This window comes from Thermobia domestica, chromosome 13 (assembly GCF_964235325.1).
Source record: "Thermobia domestica chromosome 13, izTheDome1.hap1.1, whole genome shotgun sequence".
NCBI lineage: Eukaryota > Metazoa > Arthropoda > Insecta > Zygentoma > Lepismatidae > Thermobia > Thermobia domestica.
The window spans coordinates 174,088,518-174,112,479 of NC_137466.1; the positions used below are offsets into that span (position 1 = coordinate 174,088,518).

Consider the following 23,962-nt stretch of genomic DNA (forward strand, 5'->3'; position numbering starts at 1 on the left):
AAAAAAAAAAAAAAAAAAAATGTGACGAGCTTTCCATGTGCCATTCTGCATCTTCGTACTAGTTTACGAAGATTTAATAAGTTTGTCAAATATCGTTAATGGTTCAGATCCTCATTAACGCTTCAGTTCTTGCTTGTTTTCTCTTTAATCACCTCTGATGGTCAGTGCACTTGAAAGTTTTATGGTGTTAATTCTCGCTCCTTATGAGGGTAGTAAATTTTAGAATTGATCTTCCCAGAAGTGGAAGGAAAAAAGAAAAAAAAATCTATCTTGTAACCTTCAGATTCGGAGAGGAAAATCAATGTTTACAATGTAACAAGTGAGAGAGAGTTTAGGCGTAGTAATACCCTTACCTGCTATCGATCCTTTCTTGTGGTCAGTGTGAGAATAATTTTGTTTTTGTTGTTGTAAAACCGTTGTCAGTGTTATGTTGTAGTGAGCATGCTGGAATGCCAAACCAATTAGGCATACAATGACATGTGCTATTATATTTTGTGTTTTTTGGTTACTTATTTATTTATTTATGATTTTTGGGGAATTAAGTTCCACTCACAGAACACCAACTGCACTTTTTAAATTCTGTCTTCTTACAGGATGAAGCCACGAGATTCTACACCACTGAATGCTGCACAGACCTCTCTTTTTCTTTTTTTTAAAAAAGTAGAATATAAATAATTGTTACATAATTTTGTTTTCAAAATAATTGGATGTTTTGTTGTGATTGTATGGATATTGTGTGTTAATAAAGCACAAATAACAGTTTAATCTACATAGAAATGAGACTTTAATAATTTCCAATTGGGGGGGGGGGGGGAGAAGCGTAAGCATTCACATATGAAGTGCAGGAGTTATGGGATAAAAAAAACTTGAATAGCCACCTAGGAAGGGCCCGAATTATTGAACGTTCACGCAGGGAGGACACGAGCTATTGGACGAAAAAGCTTGGACGTTAACGTAGGCAGGAGCTGTGGGATAAAAGAAACTTCGGACGTTCATAGAGAGGAGGAACTATGATGAAAAAGAACCTTGGACATTCACATAGGGAGGATACGAGCCGTAGAATAAAAGAAAATTGGACAATCATATTGGGGACACGAGCTATAGAATAAAAAGAAGCTTGCACATTTTCATAGGGAGGGCAATGACTCTAGTCTCCTAGCTCTTCCTTATTACACACTGATACACTACTGTACACTGGTCTAGGCTGAGAATAGTTTTCATCTTTCATGCTGCTGTTTGTGAAGCAATGCTCGCACTTCACTTTGGACTTTGGAAGATTGAAGTTTCTGGGCAAAAGTAGGATAATGTATTAAAATCATTGGTAGTTTGGGTACAATGATGTGTAACATTTCCCTATATTTCATCCTTTGAGATACAGTTTTTAACATTGGTAGAATTGTCACAGCGCCAGTGCCTAGAAGTTGAAGGTTGAGGTAAGCATTTTCCCAGTAGCTACAAAGGTACTATAGTTTGCACATAAATAAAACCAATTCTTTCCTTAACAGTCGAGATTTAAAGGTAACATTATAGAATTTTAAGGTCCGTGTTCCTTGTGTCCTCTGGTGACAGTGATAAGAGACTGTAACTATGATAACAATGGCGGCAACATTCGACTTGCTGAGAATCTGTGTGTAATGAACAGTTTTACTACTGAGAAGAAAAAGTTGGTTTAGTTTCACTAGAGATGATTTTGTCTTTTACCTATTCGAGACTGTTTACACTACCCAGAGAATAATACTCTTCATTAATTGACGGAATATAGTGAAACGTATTTTATTTTTCATTGTTGGTGGAATTACATTACTTAAGAACTCCTAAAATTTCTACATTTAAGACGGATTTCCACTGAATATAGATCCATTAAACATGTGTTTTTAGCTGTGTGAGAGGAAAATATTTTATGTTAGTGGATATTAGTGATCGTTATTTGTTCCAGCATCTCTTTTGAACACCGAGAATACATGAAATCCACGATTGGAGCTTAACAAGGGATCGGAATCTCAAATTCAAATTCGTACCTAGTTCACCTGAGATTTGGACCCGGGTCTTCGTATCCTATGGAAAAATACCTAATAATGTAGCTGTAGGTCTAAGGGAGACCTAATTCTGAGAATGATGTAATACAGGCTCTGTTGTCCCATTGGAAAGCTAACAATGTAGATTTTGATGTGTTTATAATGGGAAATAAAGTGTAAGGAATGTCGACATATTTTGTTGTACATAAAGTTTTATGAAAAAGTATACATAGTTTTGGACTTACAGTATTGACTGTTGCAGTAGACCTTATGAATTTAAGCCCAAGTGTAAATGTTTATTCACCAGTTCGTAGCTTTATTACTTTTTTTTTTTTTTTTTTTTTCAAAATTTTCGTTTACAGTTCAGGTAACGTTATGCTGTAACTTGATGTTAATAAAACCTTTTCCATGTTTTGTAATATTACATGTATGTACAAGTTCTTAAACAGTGTCCATCGCAATGTGTTACATAGGACGAGGGTAGGGAACAATAGTGGTCTAGCTTGCTCTGTAAACGCATTTTAAAAGAGGAGACAAAAGAACGTGTTTATACACCGTGTAGTACAACAGTGGTTATTCTTATAGTAAAGGTTCAGTCTAGAAGTAAGTGTGTGTCATACTGTGTATATATTACAGGGTAACTCTCTCATTTTACCGTTGATAATGGTTATTTCACATTCTGCAGTGCAATGTAGCGTAACACTATATTATTTGGTTTTGCGTACTTTTTTTTTTTTTAGATGCTTAATTTTCTAAGCTGGTCATCTTCAGGAGTGCTCTTTTATAATCGAAAAAGTAATAGCAACGGTAAAGAGGGGAGGGGATGATGTAGGACCAGAGGAGCCGACTTCGCGGGTAGATGGGGGACTCAATATCCACACAAAAAGAGAAAAGAGAAAAATGAGAAAAGAAAGAAGGAAGGAAGAGAGAACAAATTCTAATCTTCTGTATTTTTCTTAAATGATAGTAGGGCCCGATTTTTTATAGAGCGGCGAGGGAGTGATGATAAAGTTTGGACAGACTCATTACCAGGAATGAAAAAAAACCTTGAACTCCAGAATTCTGGCGCGGAGGATCAGAATGGCGTGACGAGACCTAAGAGAGGGGGTTAGAACTCTAGAACCTTCCCGGTTATGTCGCCATGCCCTTATTCTAGAATCTACTCCACTGGGAGAAAAGAAGCAAAAAAAAAAAAAAAAAACTCTATTTTCATTCAAACATATATAAAAGTGCATTTTCAATAGGATCCTTTTCAAATTTTACGAAGAAAGAACTTCCAACTTCCGCTAAACCTCGAGGTATTCCACACCTCCGGACTACCTGGTTGCAGACTGACATGGCAGGGTACCCCGGTGTGACATACCGATTGCGATAAGATTGCACAGACATGGAGAACATCGAAAAAGAAGCGACACGTATTTTTTATATTAGCCAACAAGGGCAATGAAAGGGTTCAATAGGAGCATAAACGTGGGGTCAAAACGAGATTATGTTAAATAAATCTAGAACGAAAAGAGATATCGGAAAAGATTAAATGATAAAGTATTATCCATAGTTGACGCAAGGCAGTGAGGTAGAACGTGCCCATACGAAGAAGGCAGAACATCCAAAAACGAACCAGTCATGTGTACAAGATTGTCACAGTGTGCTTCGGAAATGAGCGAAGATGGTGGCAATGAGCAGAAAGAAGAAACGGAAACGGAAAATAAGTGTTTTTGCTTTAGTGTATACGTCGCCCGTATGTCAAAGAGACGCAAATTCATCTTAGAAGAACACAAAGATTCATCTCTACACACGGGAAGGATAATTATCGAAGTATTCTTCTTATCTCAATATCTTATAAAATCCTCTCAAACATTCTATCAGCAAGATTGACCCCATACGCAGATGAAATTATTGGAGATTATTAGCGCGAATATAGGTGAAATCGACTAACTATCGATCAGTTATTTGCCATTCGACAAATACTTGAAAACAAATGGAACTACAATACCCCGGTACATCAACTATTTATTGATTTTAGAAAGGCCTGCTACTCGATTAGAAGAGAAACATTCTGGCAACATTTGGAATATATACCGAAAAAGTTAGATTAATTAAGACGTGCTTATCCACGAGCTTTGCCTTTGAGAATGGCCTGAAACAAGGAAATGCATTGTTATCGTTATTATTCATCTTTGTTCTGGAGTAAGCTATAAGGAAAATCCTAGAGCTGAATGGTAGTTATCAGGTTATAGCGTATACTGACTAACCTTTGGCTAGCTGGGGGCTCTGCATTTTCTCGGCCTATGCCGTCGTATCTCTTATGTTTCAGCCTTTGCATCAAGAATGAATTTCGTGTATTTACTCTTAATATTTTCTGAATTTCGCAAGCTCGGAGCTTTTTTCCTCAGATTCCTCGCATTTGCTTGGCCTACGGCCTCGCACCTCTTAAACCCACAATTCTACCGAATTTCAAGTTTCTTTTCCTATTTCAACTACCTAAAAAAAAAAAAAAAAAAAAGTCCATTTAAATAACGTGGGATTTTTTCTCTCCTTTCAGATGCCTTAAAAGCTAAAAATATTCACTTTTGGCAATTTCCCTGTGGGTTAGTCTCAGAAGGCTACAATCATCCCAAATTTCATCGTTCTAATCCTGCGAAAGTGCCTAAGCATTTTGGGGTGTAGATGAAGTCCCATGTAAATAACATGGAAAAGATTTTTCAGTGTCCCATAAAACCACTCTACAGTTGGAGGGCTTAGGCGTATGTGAGAGGACAATATTACGATGGATCTCGCAGAAATTGGAATACAAAGTAGAAACTTTATCCAGTTGGCTAAGGACAGAAATCAGTGGAGAAATTTCGTGAACGCGACATTGAACCTCCGGGTTCCATAGGCCATAAAGTAAGTTAGTTTAAATAGATAGCCGAAACTATTATAGATAAATTAAAGCTGACATAAGACTCCCAAGACTCGCAAGAAGGATTATGCCCAGCCAAATGGCACGTATATTCAACTACTGATGTATGTTCAACAAATAGAGTTCCTGCGTCTTTATTTTAGCCTTGTAGAGCAGATTCCTCTATTTCTTTATTCAACACCCGTTAGTATTGTGAGTAAAGGATCAGTACATTTCAATACAGCAATGAAGAAAAATCCTCTTTTCTTTTGTGGTTGTATGATGGAATGATCTTTCGTCTTCGTTGAGAATTTTGAGAACATGATGAAAAAATAAAACGAAATGAGTGTAACATTTTTCTTTCTGCTCACATATTTGCGAAAGAAGTCAAATTGAAAATTGATTGCAGGCCCTACATTTGGAGAAGGAAGGGAATTTACTCGGGATCTCTCTTGCTTCGCGCAATCAAATGACTCATGTTTCGGAATTCAGCACCATCAAAGTAATTTTCACTAATTTTCTTCAAGAGATATCTCTCCTGCTGACGAAACGCTTTGATGTTGAAGGTATAGAAAATGAAAACAAGAAAGAAAAAAAATAGAAAGGCCATCAAAGTAATTGCCTTCTTTTTTAGGAAAGGCTTAGACTGTACTTCTTTCATCATCAGTGTCAGAACAAGTTTCCATTTTAAAAAAGTATACGTATTTAGGTTATATATACAGGGTGTTTCAAAACAACACCGACAACTTTTCGGAGGTGATTCCTGACACCAAGATAAGACAAAAAGTATAGACCAATCTGGGTGCACAAATATTTCCTTTCGGAGTTATAGGCTGCCGGAAACACGAAAAAAAGAACTTTAAAGGTCCATATTTCCCAAACTATGGAACTATGGAACAATTTTTCTAGAGGTAGTTGGTGAGTACTTCAAATTCTATGCCCGTAGAAAAAATCCCTCAATAAAAAATTGTTGCGTGAGTATCGAAGGATTCTGAAACATGTATTTTTAGATAAGATATATATTAGTTCGTAAGTAAAGTCTTGACCCGACTACGGTAAGTTCCATAGTTTTGGAGCTATGGACCTTTAAACTTATTTTGTGTGTGTGTGTGTGTGTGTGTTTTCGGCAGCCTATAACTCCGGAAGGAAGTATAGACCAACCTGGGTGCAAAAAATGCTTCCTTCCGGAGTTATAGGCTGCCGAAAAACAAAAGTTTAAAGGTCCATAGCTCCAAAACTATGGAACTTACTGTAGTCGGGTCAAGATTTTACTTACGAACTAATATATACCTTATCTAAAAATACATGTTTCAGAATCCTTCGATACTCACGCAACAATTTTTTATTGAGGGATTTTTTCTACGGGCATAGAATTTGAAGTACTCACCAACTACCTCTAGAAAAATTGTTCTATAGTTCCATAGTTTGGGAAATATGGATCTTTAAAGTTCTTTTTTTTTTTTTTTTTCGTGTTTTCGGCAGCCTATAACTATATATATAAAACACTGAAATTTCGTATCATGCAAATTTCAAAAGGGAGATATTGTGTGACATATTCTTCAATACCACCAGATTAACGGGGTTTTCAACCCAACATAAAGTGTTAGTTCTTCAAGTGGCACTACGTTATAGTTTTGGCCAGCCTAAGTTTTCAGTGACGTAATTTCAGTAGCTCCAAATCACTACCCATAAATAATTCCAAGTAATGTTGGAACTGCACTATTATGAAAGAGTTTCCTACTACAGAACCTCATTTCTTAGATTTACGTGCAGATAGTTAAAATTATTAGTGCTTTGAAGTAACAAATAGTTAATATATACATAATGCATGCTTGCAAATACGCAATTATCTTAAGTTATAGAAACGAACACAGGGCTGCAACATTTTGTGTAACAAGCAATGCGGTTTGTCGATGCGCGCAAACAAATAATTCCACATTTTAAAGAAGATTACCCTTGATGTAGAACAAATTGTGCAGTTATGATTTGATAAAAGAACTACAAACTGTGAAGTACAATAATTCAGTCATATGTATATCTTGTTTTCTGATGTACAGGCAAGGGCGCCCATCAGGGGGGGCAAGGTGGGGCGATCGCCCCCCTAGAGGAAATTGTACTTGGGAATATCGAAAACTCAGTTGAATTTTTACATTAGTTACAGCAAAATTTGAAACCATATTTGAAACGTCGCTTATACTTTTCCCCCCTTGGAAACCATAACATGGGCGCCCTTGTGTACAGGTGCAATATGGCGTCCTGTGTAAGGTAGGTTCAGTGTGCCTGTTTACCTGCGTGTTATTTTCGATTACATAGAGGTGGCAGTCCATTAAATATCCAAGCAAGGCAAGTTGTTTTAAACGTGTATTCATATTTAGGACGTGCTGATCGCTCTAAGAGTCGAGTGATGTTATTAGCCTTACCGCTGATATGATAGATGATTTTTTTCGTTGAAAAAGTAATTCTTGAAGGAAGGGAAAGTGTCAACATCCGTAAATATCAGAGATGGGGTGAAATATAAAGGTACACGATTGGAATAATGGATCATTTTACAAAGCGTGTCATCCGACAGAAAGTGCAGAAATGTTTGTGCAATAGAAGCAACAAAGCTTCCACGGTGAAGGAAATTTCGGGTGAAATCAACAGTGATTCTCATTTACAAAAGAATAAAAAGTTTTTAAACTTCAGAATACGATTTGTATCGTCTCTTGCTACAAACTTCAATATGAACGACAGAAATAATATAAAACTTACGCAAGCTCTTTCCTTGGTTATATACCAGGGAAGCAAGAAAGTTCGTGCGCTTTTGAACCACTCCCGCTTCCATTTGGCTGCTGCGGTGACATCTGTCCCCGTAGCATGAAAGTTTTGACTGTTTGGGAAAGCTTATCCATTGACGCATCAGCCACGGTGAATATAACAACGCATTTGTTAGTGTGGTGTGTAAAAGTCGCTCGTGATCATGTCAGTGTCAAATGAAGTTTTTAGAGCTTGTTTGCTTTACGAGTTTAAATTGGGGACAAATATTGCAGAAGCAGCTAGAAAAATACGTGTTGCGCTCGGAGAGAGTGTAATAAGTAAATGTACAGCACAAAAATGGTTCCAGACCTTTTCAACTGATGACGAGACCTTTCAAGATAAGCCTCGCTCTGGGAGGCCTAAATCAGTGGATATGGACCACCTGAAGGCCTCTATTGAAGATTATTTCAGTCAAACATGTGAAGAACTTGCTCACCAATTCGAGGTAAGCAGGAAAATTATTCGGGTAAGTCTGCATCAGTTGGGGAAGACCTGAAAACTGGGTCAGTAGGTCTCTCACGAGCTGACCGCTATGAGCCAAGTTCTAAGACTGAATATCTGTTCATTTGTGTTGACGAGACACAAAATCTGTCCAATTTTGGACCGTATTATAACTTGTGACGAGAAGTGGGTCATGTATGACAATAAAAAACGGTCATACCATTGGCTATCACCGAATGATCCGAAGCCTTTGACTGCAAAACCGAACATCCATCAATACAAGGTTTTGCTCTGTGTTTGGTGGACTACAAACGGTATGGTGCACTACAAATTCTTGGAACGTGGTAAGACAATTACCAAAGATGTGTACTCATCACAACTGAGAACGGTAGCCACCAAACTGACCCAGAAACAGCCAGCACTAGTGAACAAAAGAGGTGTGCTCTATAACCATGACAACGCGCGCCCTCACACCGCAAAACAGGCCCTGGATGTAATCTCAGAACTTGGTTGGGAGCTTGTATCTCATCCTCCCTACTCCCCAGATGTCGCCCCTTCGGATTGCCATTTATTCTTGGCCATAGACAACTTTATGCGTGGCAGGCAGTTCAAGACTGAACAAGACGTCAAAAATGCAGTTGCTGAGTTTTCCGAGTCTCGGGAACAAATATTCTACAAAACTGGCATTTACAAGCTTGTTGAGCGCTGGGAGAAGGTTGTAGAAGCAAATGGAGGCTATTTTGCCGAATAAACAAACCGTTAAGGCCCTGTAATTGACAGTTTTCTTCCATAGTATAAAAGCGCACGAACTTTCTTGCTTCCCTGGTAGTTAGTGTACACGCTTTCATTGGGGGGAGACCCAGCTTCGATTCCCTCTGGCTACCTATGTTAAGCTGTAGGTCCACGCATCATTTACCCCCAGTGTTGAAAGGAACTCAGATCCAACCAAACAACTACAGTACGTACTTTTAAATAAACACAGAGAAGTACAAGGAATAGCACATGTACTTTATTGATATCCAATTTTCTATTATAATTCGCATCTTTAAAATTTCCCTATTTATCACGGGGTTTCCCATAATGTATTAAAGACAGAGGTTTTCATCGTACAATTTGCTGATCGCAATGCAACATGAAAAGCAATGAGCAATTATAACTGCTATGCTTATTATCGCAAATTAAGATGTAATTGTTGCGTTGCATTGACGAAAACTCTACTGAATTAGTCCCAGAGAGACAACGAAAGATTCTTTCTTTCTTTCTTTCTTTTCTTTTCTTTTTCTTTTCTTTTTTTTTTAAGATCTTAGATTTGTAAGCATCTCTTCCATTTTGTATGGTGGGCACGATGGCTCAGTGGTAGAACGCTTATTTCTGATTGAGGTCAAAAAGTGTATAAAAAATTTTGGTTGATTGAAAAGAACAAGGATCCCACGGATAAAGTGTTTAGATAAAAATCACATGCGTAAATGGTTTTCAATAGACATAAAGATCATAATGCTATTTAGAGCAATTTGGTGTTTCAAACCATTCCGGAAATATAAAAAAAGATGGTTAAATTTGATATATTGCTTAAAATGGTGTATTTATGGAACTTTCTAAAACAATTTTTGATTAACTTTCCTCCTATAACATTACAACAATGTGTAATTTACATCATGAACATACGACATAGCCCTGGTGAATACCATTCAGCTTTAGCCCTTGGCTGCTATTTTTAATTTTCCTTATAACATGCTTCAGAACAAAGTTAAATAATAATAGAAACAACGTATCTCCTTGTTTCACTTCATTCTCGACGTGAAAGCTCATGGACAAGAATCTTCCTACTCAAATTTTACTTTGGGATTCATTTAAACACATCTTAGTTAATCTAACTAGATTTTTCGGTATGTATTCCAAATTCTGTCAGAATGTTATGCAGTGTTTTCTTCTTAACTGAGTCGTAGGCCTTTCTAAAATGAATGATGTACGGGGGTATTATATTCCCATTTTATTTTTGAGTATTTCGAATAGTAAATATGCATAGGTGATCGATAGTTGATCGATTTCGTCTAAAGCCACACTGATCTACAATAATTTCATCTGTGTATGGAGTTAATCTTGCTCATAGAATGTTTGAGAGGGTGCAACACGCTGAGATCAATGTTGTAGTGATGTATATATGGAATAAAATACTGTGGCAAAGGTCATAATATGATGCTACTAATATACTGTAAAAATAATTATTTAAACAAAGACAAGAATCTTAGAAATTCGGTGCAAAATGAAAAGTTTCTTAAAGAAATTAGATTATTCACAAATTACAAGACGAAGTCCAGGTGTTGAAAATAAAATTTCAAAAGCTGAAAAAGAACTTTTTTTTCGGGAATACTAAAATGGATATTGAGAGCAAGGATTGCGTTATAAACGAATAAGAGTAAGTTATTTAGTATGTGAGAACAGGGTATCAGTTGTGTTACTTACACCACTAGGCAGACATAAAGAACATTATTAATACTTACGATAAGTTAGTAATGGAAGGTTTAATGATAATAATGAAATCGAATAGTTTTTAATTATGTAAAGCTAAGTGCTCGTTTAGTTTAATAAATTAAGTTTATTCATTGACTGCTATCATTAGTTCGCATTATATTTGAAAAAGTTACCCTATCAGAGGTATTTTCCATTTCCCCACTTCTTCGACTCGTATTCAATTTCTTTTAGGATCAAAAAATCCAATATATTTCAATGAAAAATTTTCTTGTAGGTCTTATATGTGGAGAACTACATATAATGTAGCCAAACCCAAACTATCAATTAACTCAATATGATGTGTTTATTCCGTAGAAAATACGAAAATTCGATTTAGGGACCATTCAAAAAATTTTGTGGCCCCTGATCCAAAAACTAATTATTGGCCAAGATCTCAATCTTTTGATCCATTTTTAATTTTCCTGAAATTCTTGTTTCTTCCTTAGACAACTTAACAGGGATCTTTATATCGTTTGCTTCAATATTTCCAAGTAAATTGAAACATCTGTGTTCTAGTAAAGGATTTATGTTATACTTCAGTCAAGTATCTCAATAGTATCGGGAATCGCTAACTTGAATCCTGATTATCGAGCGTTTACTGTAAACCAACACCATATGGCTGCAATTTTTTTTTTCTTAACCATCATCCTTTTGCTCAGCCTGGTCATTCCACCACTTATTTATCAATTCATTGGTGTCTCCTTCAGCTTAAAGGTATAGAACGTGTAATTTGATTTCATACCGGTGTAGAACGTAAGATAGTCAATCGAATTTCATATTTTGTATGTTAATAGTTGAACCAGTGTTAGCTATCTCTTCATAACTTTCAACTTATGACATTTTCCAACAAATATTAGGATCGAGGCATCTGACTGTATAAATATTTTCCACAGTACAAGATCAATTGGTGTTGTGGACAGTATGTAAGGATTTTGCAGTAGTTTTCTTCTCTCATTCTTCACACATTCTTTATTATAAACGGCTTTTCTCGTTTAATTTATTTCCTGGGTTCCTAAGTTCGTTTAGATTACCTACTAAGTAATAGAAACAGATTTTATTAATTTGTTTTAATATACAGGAAAAAATTTGTAAAAAAATCCGTTTGCATTATTATTATTATTATTATTATTTTATAATATGTTGGGTTATAAAGTTGTGAAGTTAGATCCCTACAGGTAAGCATTTGTGAACAGGGTACGAAATAAATTAATACATTATGATCTGAGTAATATACATGTTTATATATATTGATTGTCACAGAATATCATTTTCAAAAAATCTACTAAAATATAAAGGTGTTGAATTTAACAAGTTACATGTTTTCTCATTCCATGTATATATTTCCCTAAAACTTCAACATATTGACCCATTTTTTCAATCGTGCACAATTTACTTGGAAACATACAAGAAACGTTTGTTGCTGGTTGCGGCAGTTAGATTCTAATATTGGTTCTCGTTTTCATTTTTTTCTTTCTTTTCTGAAACTTCGTCGTAGAGTTCTCAGTTTCTGTGTAGTTTTCTTGATCTTGATATCAGGTCACGCGCACAGACCATTTTCATAGTTTCTCATAACCTTTCCTTTTCCAAATCTCGTTATCTTTCCTAAATCTACCATGTCATCGACACGTGCGTATAACGCTTCATCTATCTGCATGTTGAATGATATTCCTTATTTTTGATATTGATTTATAGCCTGGAATGTCAGAAGAAACATGAATGGTTTAAAAACAAAATAGGAGTTTTTCCCCAATGAAATGTTACAGTTTTGAGTACAATCTTCGATGGTGATCCAAATAAAGGTTAAAGTGTAAACCCATGTATATTGAAGATTACAAGACATGAGATGAATAAATAAATTTGCTTTGGCTTTGATAAAGTTTGTTGTCTTTATTTTATGCTTATTCACCCAATATGAGTCCTTTATAGGAAAAGGGAGGATATTTGTTACTTAAAGGATTAGACATGATTCAGATTTCTAAAAGTGACAGTACAGATTGCAGAATGCGCTAGTATATACAACCATCCTCTTCATGCGTAGTTTGAGAAACATTAATATCAACTTTAATACCTCTCCTGGCCACTAAATCCACTGATTTGAACATTATTGTATATATATATATATATGATCAGGTTTATAGCAGGGAGTTCGTGTAAGCAAATTCTTATTTCTGTACCATTTAATGTTATGAATTATATTCAGCATATAAAGGTATTATACCAAAGATTAAGAGATGTAGGAGCCGCAATTTTTACTTAACTTTTTCATAACTATTACAAATTATAGTTATGAATGAATCGTAGCCTTGGTGTAAGTCCTCAATTAGGGGATTGGAGTGCAGCGTTCCACTAAAAGTTTCCTTATCCTGCATAAATTACGCCGAACATTGGTACAAAATGTCAGTAATACGTGAAATTCTGTACTATAGATACGCTTCTCCTCCGTAAACTTTATATTGCTTCCTAAATTTTTCTTTTCCCCTCGTGTTTATGTTCCAATATATACAAATTGTTACCGAAATAATAGGAACACCTCGTCAAACTGTAACTTGCATCATTACTACGGTACTGGACAACCTCTACGCTATAGTACGGTTTGTATTCATTACACAGTTAAGTCTCGTAAATCGTTTCTAGAGACATAGTAACTATTTTACTTACAGTATAGCATTTAGTTTTATCTGCAATGATTGAGGAGAAAATCTGCATTGGACTCGTTGCTCCAAAACTGACCATAGATGTACAGTAACGCTCAAGTCCGAACATTCAGCAGGCCAGGAAAGGTTTGGAATTCATGGTGATGTTTCTCGAACTACATCTGAAGAGCTTTGCTGTGTGCTGTGTGTATTGCTGCATTGTCAGTTGGAAGACTGTCATCGTTGTGGAACGTTTGTAGCATAGGACGGACCTGGTCACCTTAAACGTCCACATAATATATTATGGTAATTAACCCTTTGAGAGCAAAGTAGAACCAACGGATCACCATGAAATTGCGTCTCGCATCAGTGAACGCCATGTTTAATAGTACAGTAAGAAGCAGACAGTACGAAGCATATTCCTTTTTTGCTCGCCCGCTACACACAAACTGGGTATATTGTTGAAAACAATGGAAAAAGATGAGTCAGTGCAACATATTACTCTTTTTCAGTCATCGGAGGTCCAAGTGTTGTATTCACGGCACTCGATTTTCGCACTATCAGAAATCTCAACCGGACGACAGATCTTGAGATTATGCACTTCTCGTCGGATTGCGATTATGTAGAAATAGATCGTTCCAAATGCCCACTCAGTTCTACAGTCAGTTGCGGAGCCTTAACGTCTTAGTGACAATCATTGTGAAAATTTGGCGATAGCTCTTAACTTAGGTTTGGGCTTTGTCCATTATTCCTCCTCTATGATGATATCTTGCTGCGAATTCTTGCCTCATTACTTCGAACACTGTTACTTGAGGGATAGTTAATACTTACAGTGTCCCATTTTACACCAACAATGCTTGGCCTTTCTATACATGAATCCTTTTACACCATTGTGACTACTACTTACTTGTCATCCAACACAGCGCAGTCATTTAACACAAAGCTGTCACAATGTATGAATATTCAGTGTTAGTAAATCTTAAGAATCATATGTTAAAGTATACAGGTGTTCCCGCTATTTGAATAACTATCTAAATATCCTGGTTGAGTTACTAATATGAAATAATTGAAAAGGGCAAAGAATCCTCTGAGTATTAATTAAATTTATCTGTGGTCAAATGTTTAGTACGTAACTCTTCAATTCCACTGATCATTGTGAATATTGTTATTGTTAGAAAAAAAAATAGAAAGAGGAAGAGAAGGGAAACATACTGCCATCTATTGTTCATTAATTCTCCTTAACAATCGTCTTGAAAATCGCCTCTGTAACAATTGCTTATTGGATTGATTGATTCAAATTCGACTGTAATGTCCTTTTGAGAACCAACTATGGGAGACTGGACCTACAGCGTTATGCCTCGTGTCAGCGTAAATTCAGGAGGCAATCTTTTATACCGGGGATCGAACCCAGAACAACATGTATACTGTACATAAAGCACGCTCGTTAGCTGTTCGGATGTGTTCGAAATGATACATATTCGTACGTTGAGCTACGGATAGAATTAATGATTTTATTGTTCCAAGATATTTTGAATAGTGATTTTTGCTTTTCAATTTATATTCTTTTTCTTTCCATCTGATACACTATTATAAGTGTTATGCTTATAAAGCCTATTCACCTCAGTTGTATCCTATTAGTAGCAAACTATGTATTTTATTAGTGGCATTTTTATTATGAACTGTTCTTTGACAAAAAGCCCTGGTATGTAATACATGACATATTTTACTTTAATATCCATTTATATTCTAATTGATATCCTATTTCTTTCCAGGGAGTATTTATCGAAGAGGTGCTAGAAGATGGAGGAAGTTATACAAGGTCAACGGTCACATCTTTCAAGCTAAGCGGTTCAATCGAGTAAGTACATTTTCATTAAAAAGATTTTAATATTAAACATTGATATTATTTAAAAGACTTATTAAAGTGCACATTATTTCTTCCGAAGATAAGGATAATTATTCATTAAATCCTCATTTGAGTTGAAGCAGTATGGATTAATTTTGCTATCAGCCTAAAAACTTGAAAATCAATAGCACTAATATTTAAATATTATAAAAATTGTAATTTATTGTGCGTATTCTCTCGTTGATTTCATTGATTCTTAAAGCTCTTTGCTAAGATCACTTAAAAAAATCTTAGTGAATAACTTAACGACAGTGAATTTCAAAATATAGGTGAATCAGGTCGTCGTCTTCTCGTTCATCTCAACTATAGGTTGGTGGGCAACATGTAAATTTTAAAACTTTTCTCTTCCTTGTGTGATAAGGTGTCTTCTTCGTAACTGCATCTAGATATTCTATCCTTCTTCTTCTTCAGCTTCTTGGTTTTCCTTCTGCCTTTCCCTCTATCAACATGGTGATCCAATCAGAGTGCCGAATAAGTTGCCGTTTCTTCTTTTTCCTATTATCCTCATGAACTGTCGTCCTTCATTAGCTTCGTCTAGTACGTCTTCATTCCTTTTCCTTTCGGTCCATGATATGCGCAGCATTCTGCGCCAACACCACATTTCGAATGCTTCCAGCTTGGATATTTCAGCTTTTCTCAATGTCCACGTCTCTGATCCGTAAAGCGCCACGTTCCATACCAGGGTCTTAATAAATTGTTCACAAATGTCCAACGACACATTTCTTGATGTTAGTAGTTCTCTTTTCCTATTGAATGCTTGTTTAGCCTGCGCTATTCCGGGAGATACGTCGTTTTCACTTCTTCCGTCCGAGGATATTAGACTTCCTGAATAGGGGAACGTCTTAACTTCTTCCATTTTTTCTCCATTTAGCCATACGTTTGCCTCGTCCTGTCCTGCTCTTGTGCACTTTATCACTTTGGTTTTCTTCTTATTTATCTTCATTTTGCATATTTCTTCCACTTGGTCGTTCAAAGTGCTTCCTGCAAATCCTTTTCGTTCTCCGCTATCAGTGCTGTGTCATCAGCAATCCTTATTGTGCTGAAAACCTGGCCATTTACTTCTACGCCTTTCTAATTTTTATCAAAGAATTTTTTCATAACCTCTTCTATATAGATGTTGAAGAGGAGACGTGAAAGTCCACATCCCTGCCTTACTCCTTTACTTATTCTTTCTTCATTCTGATCTCTTCCTATAACAGCTGTCTGGTTCCTGTAAAGTTGTTATATTATTCTTCTGTCTCTGTCATCCACTTTTAGATTCCTCAACCCTCTGAACATAATATTCCAATCTACGTTGTTAAAAGCTTTTTCTATATCTACAAATGTTATTACAATTGATTTGTTTATCCTAATGTGTTGTTCTGCGATCAACCGTAGACTCAGTATTACTTCCCTTGTTCCCCTTTTTCTCCTGAATCCAAATTGGTCTCCCGATAGCCGTTCTTCGACTTTCTCTTTTATTCGTTATGTGATAATTTTGCACAGTATTTTTTTATGCATGGGAAAACAAACCTACCGTACTGTGTTCTTCGTATTTCCGTGCGTCTTTTCTCTTCGGTATATGGATCAATATGCTTTTCTCGAAGCCTCTTGGTATTTTTCCCGAGATGTACATTTCATTAATAAGATTAAATAGTTTCTTCTTTGCTTTTCCAAGATTCTTAATCACTTCCGTTGGTATTTGGTCTATTCCTGGGGCTTGTCCTAGAAACTTAAAGACAGTGAAAAATTTCAAAATATAGAAGGTGAATCAGGTAGTGTGTCCAAAAAACTTAACGACAGTGAATAATTTCAAAATGTACAGTGATTAGCAGAATTATTCGAACAGATCCAATGAAATACATATAACGGGCTATGGCTCCGAAATGAAAACACATTTTGTATACAACAATACATAAGAAAAAGGAGCTATATACGCATACCTGAAAAACACAATGAAGCGTGTAGTTGCTGTCAACAGTACGGATATAATTAATCGCAATGAAAACCATGCCCAAATTTTCCCCAGCAAAATTATTCGGACAGTACGACATCTGTGAGATAATGTGAGCACTGTGAGAGGTGGTGCTAGTGTTGAAGGTTGTGTTAAGTACTGCAGTCGGTATCGTGGCAGTAAGATACAACAATTCGTTGTCAACACGAAAAATAGGTCAAAGAGGAAAGAACACGATATTTGAAAAGCGGCAATTAGCAATTTTTCATTATGAAAAAGGAAAAAGCTGCAGAAAAATTGCAGAGATGTCGCAAATGAAAAAAGTACAGTATGTGATTATTATCAAGCGATACAAGGTTGAAGATAGAGTTGATTTCCTCCCTAACACGAGACGTCCAAAGACATTTTCAGAGAGACAAGAATCCGCAATAGTCCGGAAAGCAAAAAAGGATCAACGAATAACTGCTTCAAAAATCGCTGCCGAGGTTGGAGAATAAATGGGGATCGACGTGAGTCCCGATACAATTAGAAGAGTCCTGAGAAGAACTAGTTTTCATGGCCGCGTAGCATGCAGAAAGCCTCATATCAACAAAACAAACAGGAGGAAAAGATTAGTTTTGCGAAATAATACTAGTATATGGGTGCCAATTGGTAGATCTACGTGATTTTTTCTGATGAAAGTAAGTTCAATATCTTCTGTTCTGATGGGAAGGTAATGTGCAGAAGAAACAATACAGAGCTGGAGGAACAAAATTTGCGGCCGTCAGTAAAATACGAGGTAGGGAGCGTAATGGTATGGGGCTGCATGTCAGCGTCTGGAGTAGGTGAGTTGGTTTTCATTGAACAGTCAATGAACAAACACTTCTACCTGCAAACTCTCAAAGATAATTTAAAGAAGAAGGCAGAAAAATGGGGATATTAGATACATTCAAATTCTACCAAGACAACAACCCGAAACATAGCTCATATTGTAAATCTGTGGTTAATTGCCCAAAAACATTCCATCCGCCTCTCCAATCTCCAGATATAAACCCCATTGAACATTTGTGGGATAAACTAGAGAAACAAGTTCGAAATGTGTGAAAAACTAGAGAAACACGTTCGAAAAACATCCATAACCTCAAAGGCGCATCTGAAGAACGTGCTTCGTCAAGAATGGGCCAAGATTATTGTTGCATACACTCACAAACTTGTGAACGGTATGTCAAATAGACTAAATGCAGTTCTTAAGCAGAAAGAAACTGCCTACTAGATATTGAGTGTTATATTTTTTACTCGATAAGTGTGATTTCTGGTCAGGTGTCCGAATAATTTTGCAACACCCGATTTCGTATTGCGTTTGTGTTGATCTCACTACTTTACATTGATTGTTAAGTTATTTTATTTTCGAAATGTAAAATTGTTTGGTTGTTGGATGTCAGAGAAAATGATAGCATATTATTTACATTTGCTTTTATTTTGAAATAAATCCCATCTTTTGTTCAAACACTATAGTGTCCGAATAATTCCGCTAGTCACTGTAAGTGAATCTTGTAGTATGTACAAAAAACTTAAACAACAGTGAAGAATTTCAAAATGTAGAAGGTGAATCAGGTAGTATGTACAAAATGCTATTAATTTAACCAATAACTGTTCCTAAGCCTTTTCTTATAGACTGGAAATTTGGGTGTATAGTTCGTGACGTAATAAATTTTGAACTCCAACTTAATGTGATAAGTCTTAAAAAGCAGTTATTAGTTCAGTAATAGAATTTTGCGGATACTAGGAGGCAGGCCCGCAACCAGAGGGGGGACTAGGGGGCCTGGACTCCCTAAACTGTTCGTGGCACTTCCATACCTTAACACAAAATGCTATTATCAATACAAAAAACACAATTTAACTATTGGTAAGAAAATGTTTAATGACTCCCCCCCCAACATATTCATGGCCTCCCAAACTTCTTTGGCTGGTTGCGGGTCTTTTATGAGGTCGCTTTTTAAATTTTTGATCTTCGTCATTGCCTTTAAAGTTATTCACTAAAATTTCAAACAATTGGGGTTTAGCTTAGCTAAGAAGAGCCTTAAGTACAACAAAATATAATTTAATGTTATACTGTCATACTACACTTTTGCAGTTACGTTGGTGTTCAGATGATATGCTCAGCATCCTAATATTTTACGTTGTTCATTTAGATTAACAACTATTCATACTTAAAGTGAGAAGATGTTTTCGTAAGAGGTTCTCACCGAAATAAATAAATTAAAAACAAGAAATATTGTGGTACTGATGTTTCCACAAACTGGAAAGATTTGGAAATTGTCTTTGTGATCTTCCATACGCCGCTTTCTTCCTTTGCTATTTCTTTTTTCAATATTACTGAATGACTTAAAGACTGAGATTTTTTTTTAAATACATAAAGTGTTATTACTGCCTATAGTATATAAAGTGTAACAGCAATTTTGAAAAGTGATAGTGTTTTGAAAAGTGTTGTTACACGAACTAGTAGTTCATTTCAAGACATTTCGTATAATGCATATCATTGAAGGATTGACAGTTATGACGTCATATATATAGTGATCCAGGTAGTATCTTTAAAATACTACTGAATGAACTAATAGTTCATTTCAAGACGTTTCGTATAATGCAGATCATTGGAGGATTGACAGTTATGACGTCATAAATTGCTCACTCAGAAATGTCTATGAGAAAATAACTGGAGATAACTATTAGATGGATCTTCATAGCATTTTGCAGATACTTTCTACATTTTATTATGTTTCTCACTCTCTGTAAATTACTCACTAAAATTTTAAAAAGGCGTTAAAAATGCATTTAAGATTCTGTATTTCTTAAAGCTTCACGTAAAAGTCTTAAATGCTGAATTCATTCTTGAAAGTATGAAGAACTTCCACGTGAAAGAAGAGTTTCCATCAGATTAGTCTTTTTTGGCATCACTGATCTAGAATCATATTGAAACTTTCATAGAGCACAAAGATACAGACGAGAGTAGCATATATGAGAAATGAGAAGTAAACATTAGTATATGGAATTCTTATAATAATAATATATTACAATATATTATTAAATAGTAAGGCTAATTCAAGCCGCACCAAATAAAATCTAAGATATATAATATATCTGATTGTGGTCCTTATTTTGAAGCAAAAAATTAAAAGCTACAATAAAGGAGGAAAAAAAAGCGGCCATTCAGTCCATGGAAATGCTGGAAGGAGACATTTTTTTTTCTGAACTTATCATAAATTATAGTGTTCGCGATGTCTCTGGTCAAGGAAAATTTACGTACTTAATCATGCTATCAGGGAATTTCAGTGTGAATGAACTATGTTGTTATATTTATTTTGAAAAGAGTGGTTTGAAGTAGTTGTTAAAGTATTCTGGATATTTTATATTTCAGTCGGTATATATTTGACACAAGATATATATTTTATATTTCATTTGATAAAGTTTCAGAACCTATATGCATCTCTTCTTCTGGTGTTATCACAAATTTACACTTGAAGTTGGCTGATTCATACTTATCGAAGATAAAACTCCAGTGCAAAGAAATAGACGGAAAATGATGTACAGATTTATTTTCCTATTGGCACATTTATTTATTAAATTCATAATCAGGATTTGACTTTTGTTACTACAGTACAGCGGGATTGTAATCAATATACTTGTCAATCACTAATTCTCATTATATCTTTATTGTCTTCCAAAGCCCTAGCAGAAAGTTTTACTGATACTACAATACAAAACACTACAGAAACATAAAATACTATTTCAATATAAAAGCCTTCTTCAGATGGCTCAGATTGAGTATTACATTTTGTGTATAAATATAGCTCGAAAAAATGATAGCGTAATTAATTGCTACCTTTAAATATAAACATTATTCGCGAAAGTTTTCATCACAAAATACTCGCTTATGTTGAACATAATCTAACTTGAGTCTGAGTTTAATGTTCATTTTTCTTTTAGGTTGTATAACATCCTCGAGAAAATAACAATAACAATATATATATATATGTAATCATTTATTCGTAGAAAATTGTAGATATCCAATAATTGAATTTAACATTCAGACATGATACATTAAACATTGCAACGTTTATTTTGATAACCTCTAGTTGTAATATTCGTATGTGTTTGCAGAGAGCATTTTGTGCCTTCTGCCAAGACCGAATCTGGGGTCTTGGTCGTCAGGGCTTCAAATGCATCCAATGCAAGTTGTTGGTCCATAAAAAGTGCCACAAACTCGTTCAGAAGACATGCAATACGGAGCAGGTGGAACCAATCATCAAGGAAGAACAAAACGGAGACTCGCCTACTATAAGTAAGTCCAACTATTTACTATTTAAGATTTAGTATTTCGTTCTGCAGCTTTTAGTTAAAATTTCGGTAATTTGAAGTAATATTCCTGTAATTTATGTTGTTCCCTATATAAAGTAATACACGGTAGAAATGCTATCTGTTGGCCTTTCACAGCCAGGTGACTGTAGCAACTTGTTGAGGAAATGCAGTGTCACACACAACATTCTTCTCAACTCGTCAGGCTCTAGAATGTCACTTACTGCGACTTTCTTCTTGAAAATATGTTCGTTTTAGTAGCAGACACTGGGTTTGAACTTGCAATATTTCGTATAATATTATTATTCCTCACAAGCTCTTTCAGTTGTTTGGTTATGGACAGTTACAAGTATTAGAATCTTTTCATTTCATACAGATGACTTCCTTGAGTTCATATGTAGTTACATTCAAAGTTTGTAGTCTTAAAAATAGCTTAACTACATAATAGAAAGCATCCATGTGATTTTGCCAATGTGACTTGAAGATAATTATACACGTATGTAAAATGATCCTTGCAAATCAAGTGTTTCCATTCCTTAAAAGCATGTATGAATTTGTTGATATCGTAGGAGATTAGAAGAAAAGTTGATTCAGTTATATGTGATAACAAATAAAATTCACAATAAAAAAAGAAATAATATTACATATATTTAGCTATATGTTGCGAAAACATGCATTGTGATTTAATAACTAAATTTATTGACTTACTTCGTGGTATATTAAACTTAACTCTAAAAGAGTCGACGTAATCCAAAATGACAAAAAAGTAATTCAAATTAAGTTCATACTAGAAATATTTTTATCCAACTTGAATATCTGTTCTTAGTTTACGCTTTTTTTTTCTTAGTGGTTATCTATCTGTAAGTAAATGAAAATCAAATTGTCGGCGCCGATGTTCTAAGTGGTGCGAATCTATGTCTTTTAAAATTTCTTGTAGTTTCTTCTTCTTTTTCTTCTTTCGGGTGTGAAGTCTTGGTTCTTTGTCAAGGCAGTTGTAAAAATAAATTTTTAATTGAAGATTTAAGAGGCGAGGAAAGAAAATTAAATATTGTTTATTGACTCCATATACTTAAACATAACAATGTCTGAAAGACCCACCAGTACATGCTTTCTCTCATTAAAATTACCTTTTTACAATCTACGTATCGACGTAAATTTGGGCCAGAATTTTATATATATATATATATATATATATATATATATATATATAAAGAAACTTTTACAGTAACTTTTAAGCTAAATAAGTATTTTAACAACTCATATCAGCTTCTGCGCATGTATGGGCATAACTTAATTACATAATTTTGAATAGCCCGTCTTCAATTCAGAGAAAAGAAACAAGAATAAATAAGGCAACATATAGAGAATTTAAAGCTATCGACAAATCTAGTTTGCCGCACAGACCAAAGATTCCAGTATCGTGCACTCATAGTAATCACATCACAACTTATCTATGTTATGTTATTATTATTAGCTAATTGTTGTATATTTTCTGTAACATGAGAACTATGTAGATCGAGTCTTACAATTTTGTCTCGTTGTGAATATATGTTTAATATTAATTGAATACATAATGCAACTGCTACATGTTCCCCTTCGAGCTTTGTTGAACACCAGCACCAAAGTGACTTTGTATCTGGAAAATGTATGAAATGTTGTGTCTCTCTCGTGTGTAGTAAATACTCCGGACAGCTCAGGCATGATGCGCAACAGTTAGGGTTGCCAGACGTCCGGGTTGTCAATGAAAGAATTATCTGTCCCGAAAAAGGCTTTCGGGACGCCTGTTTGTCCTGGTTTTCGTTCTTCAGATTGTAATAATCAACCTAAAACAAAACAGTATGTCAAACCTAAAACCGGAAGGTTTTTGGAAGATCTGTATAGCCAATTAATTTTACTAGACAAACAACAAGGAGTTTGAAAATCGCATCCATTCTTTCGTGCTATGGGTTGTTTAGCTTCCAGAAAGGGGGAAAACGGATTTTTTTTTTTTTTTTTTTTTTTTTTAATGTTCAAGAGGGAAAAATATATTATGGCAATAATTTCTGAATATCACTTTCAATAGAAAAGAACGTCTTTTTCCTGGTGACGAGCTTTAAGTACTAGTTATTTTATACATCAAGCGGCAGCGAAGAACTGTTTCATTGCTGGAACTTGAATAAAGAGTGGAGATACTGTTCTCAGTCGCTGCATGTTAACCGCATTTAAACTGTCTATTTCGTCCTGTCTGCCGTCTTCTGAGGCACAATTTTACAACAGTGACGACGCCAACTTTAATTTCTTAGGAGGATAAAGGAGGGGCAGCTTGCTATTTTTGCACACCAAAAATGATAAGTGTTATGATGTTTGACTTACATTACAGTACAACGTGTTGTTTTCATATTATAAACTAATTTCAAATAAAATTTGCTATTAACAAAAAAGGGTGACGTCTGTATATGAACTATTCGGTTCTCGGCGGGAAAATATTGACATTTGAACCCATTACTGTACTTCGAATTCTACGTTAAATGGCCT

General features: G+C 35.2%; 1 protein-coding gene across 5 annotated transcripts in view; it reads left to right on the forward strand.

Moving 5' to 3' along the window:
- The window catches only part of aPKC (protein kinase C iota type), an 850,264-nt gene that overhangs the window by 526,981 nt on the left and 299,321 nt on the right, over nt 1-23,962 (forward strand). For all 5 annotated transcript variants that reach the window (XM_081736917.1, XM_081736916.1, XM_081736919.1 and 2 more), the window contains 2 exons: nt 15,050-15,135; nt 21,254-21,434. In XM_081736917.1, the coding sequence (XP_081593043.1) occupies nt 15,050-15,135; nt 21,254-21,434 (267 nt within the window). The remainder of the gene's footprint in view (nt 1-15,049; nt 15,136-21,253; nt 21,435-23,962) is intronic.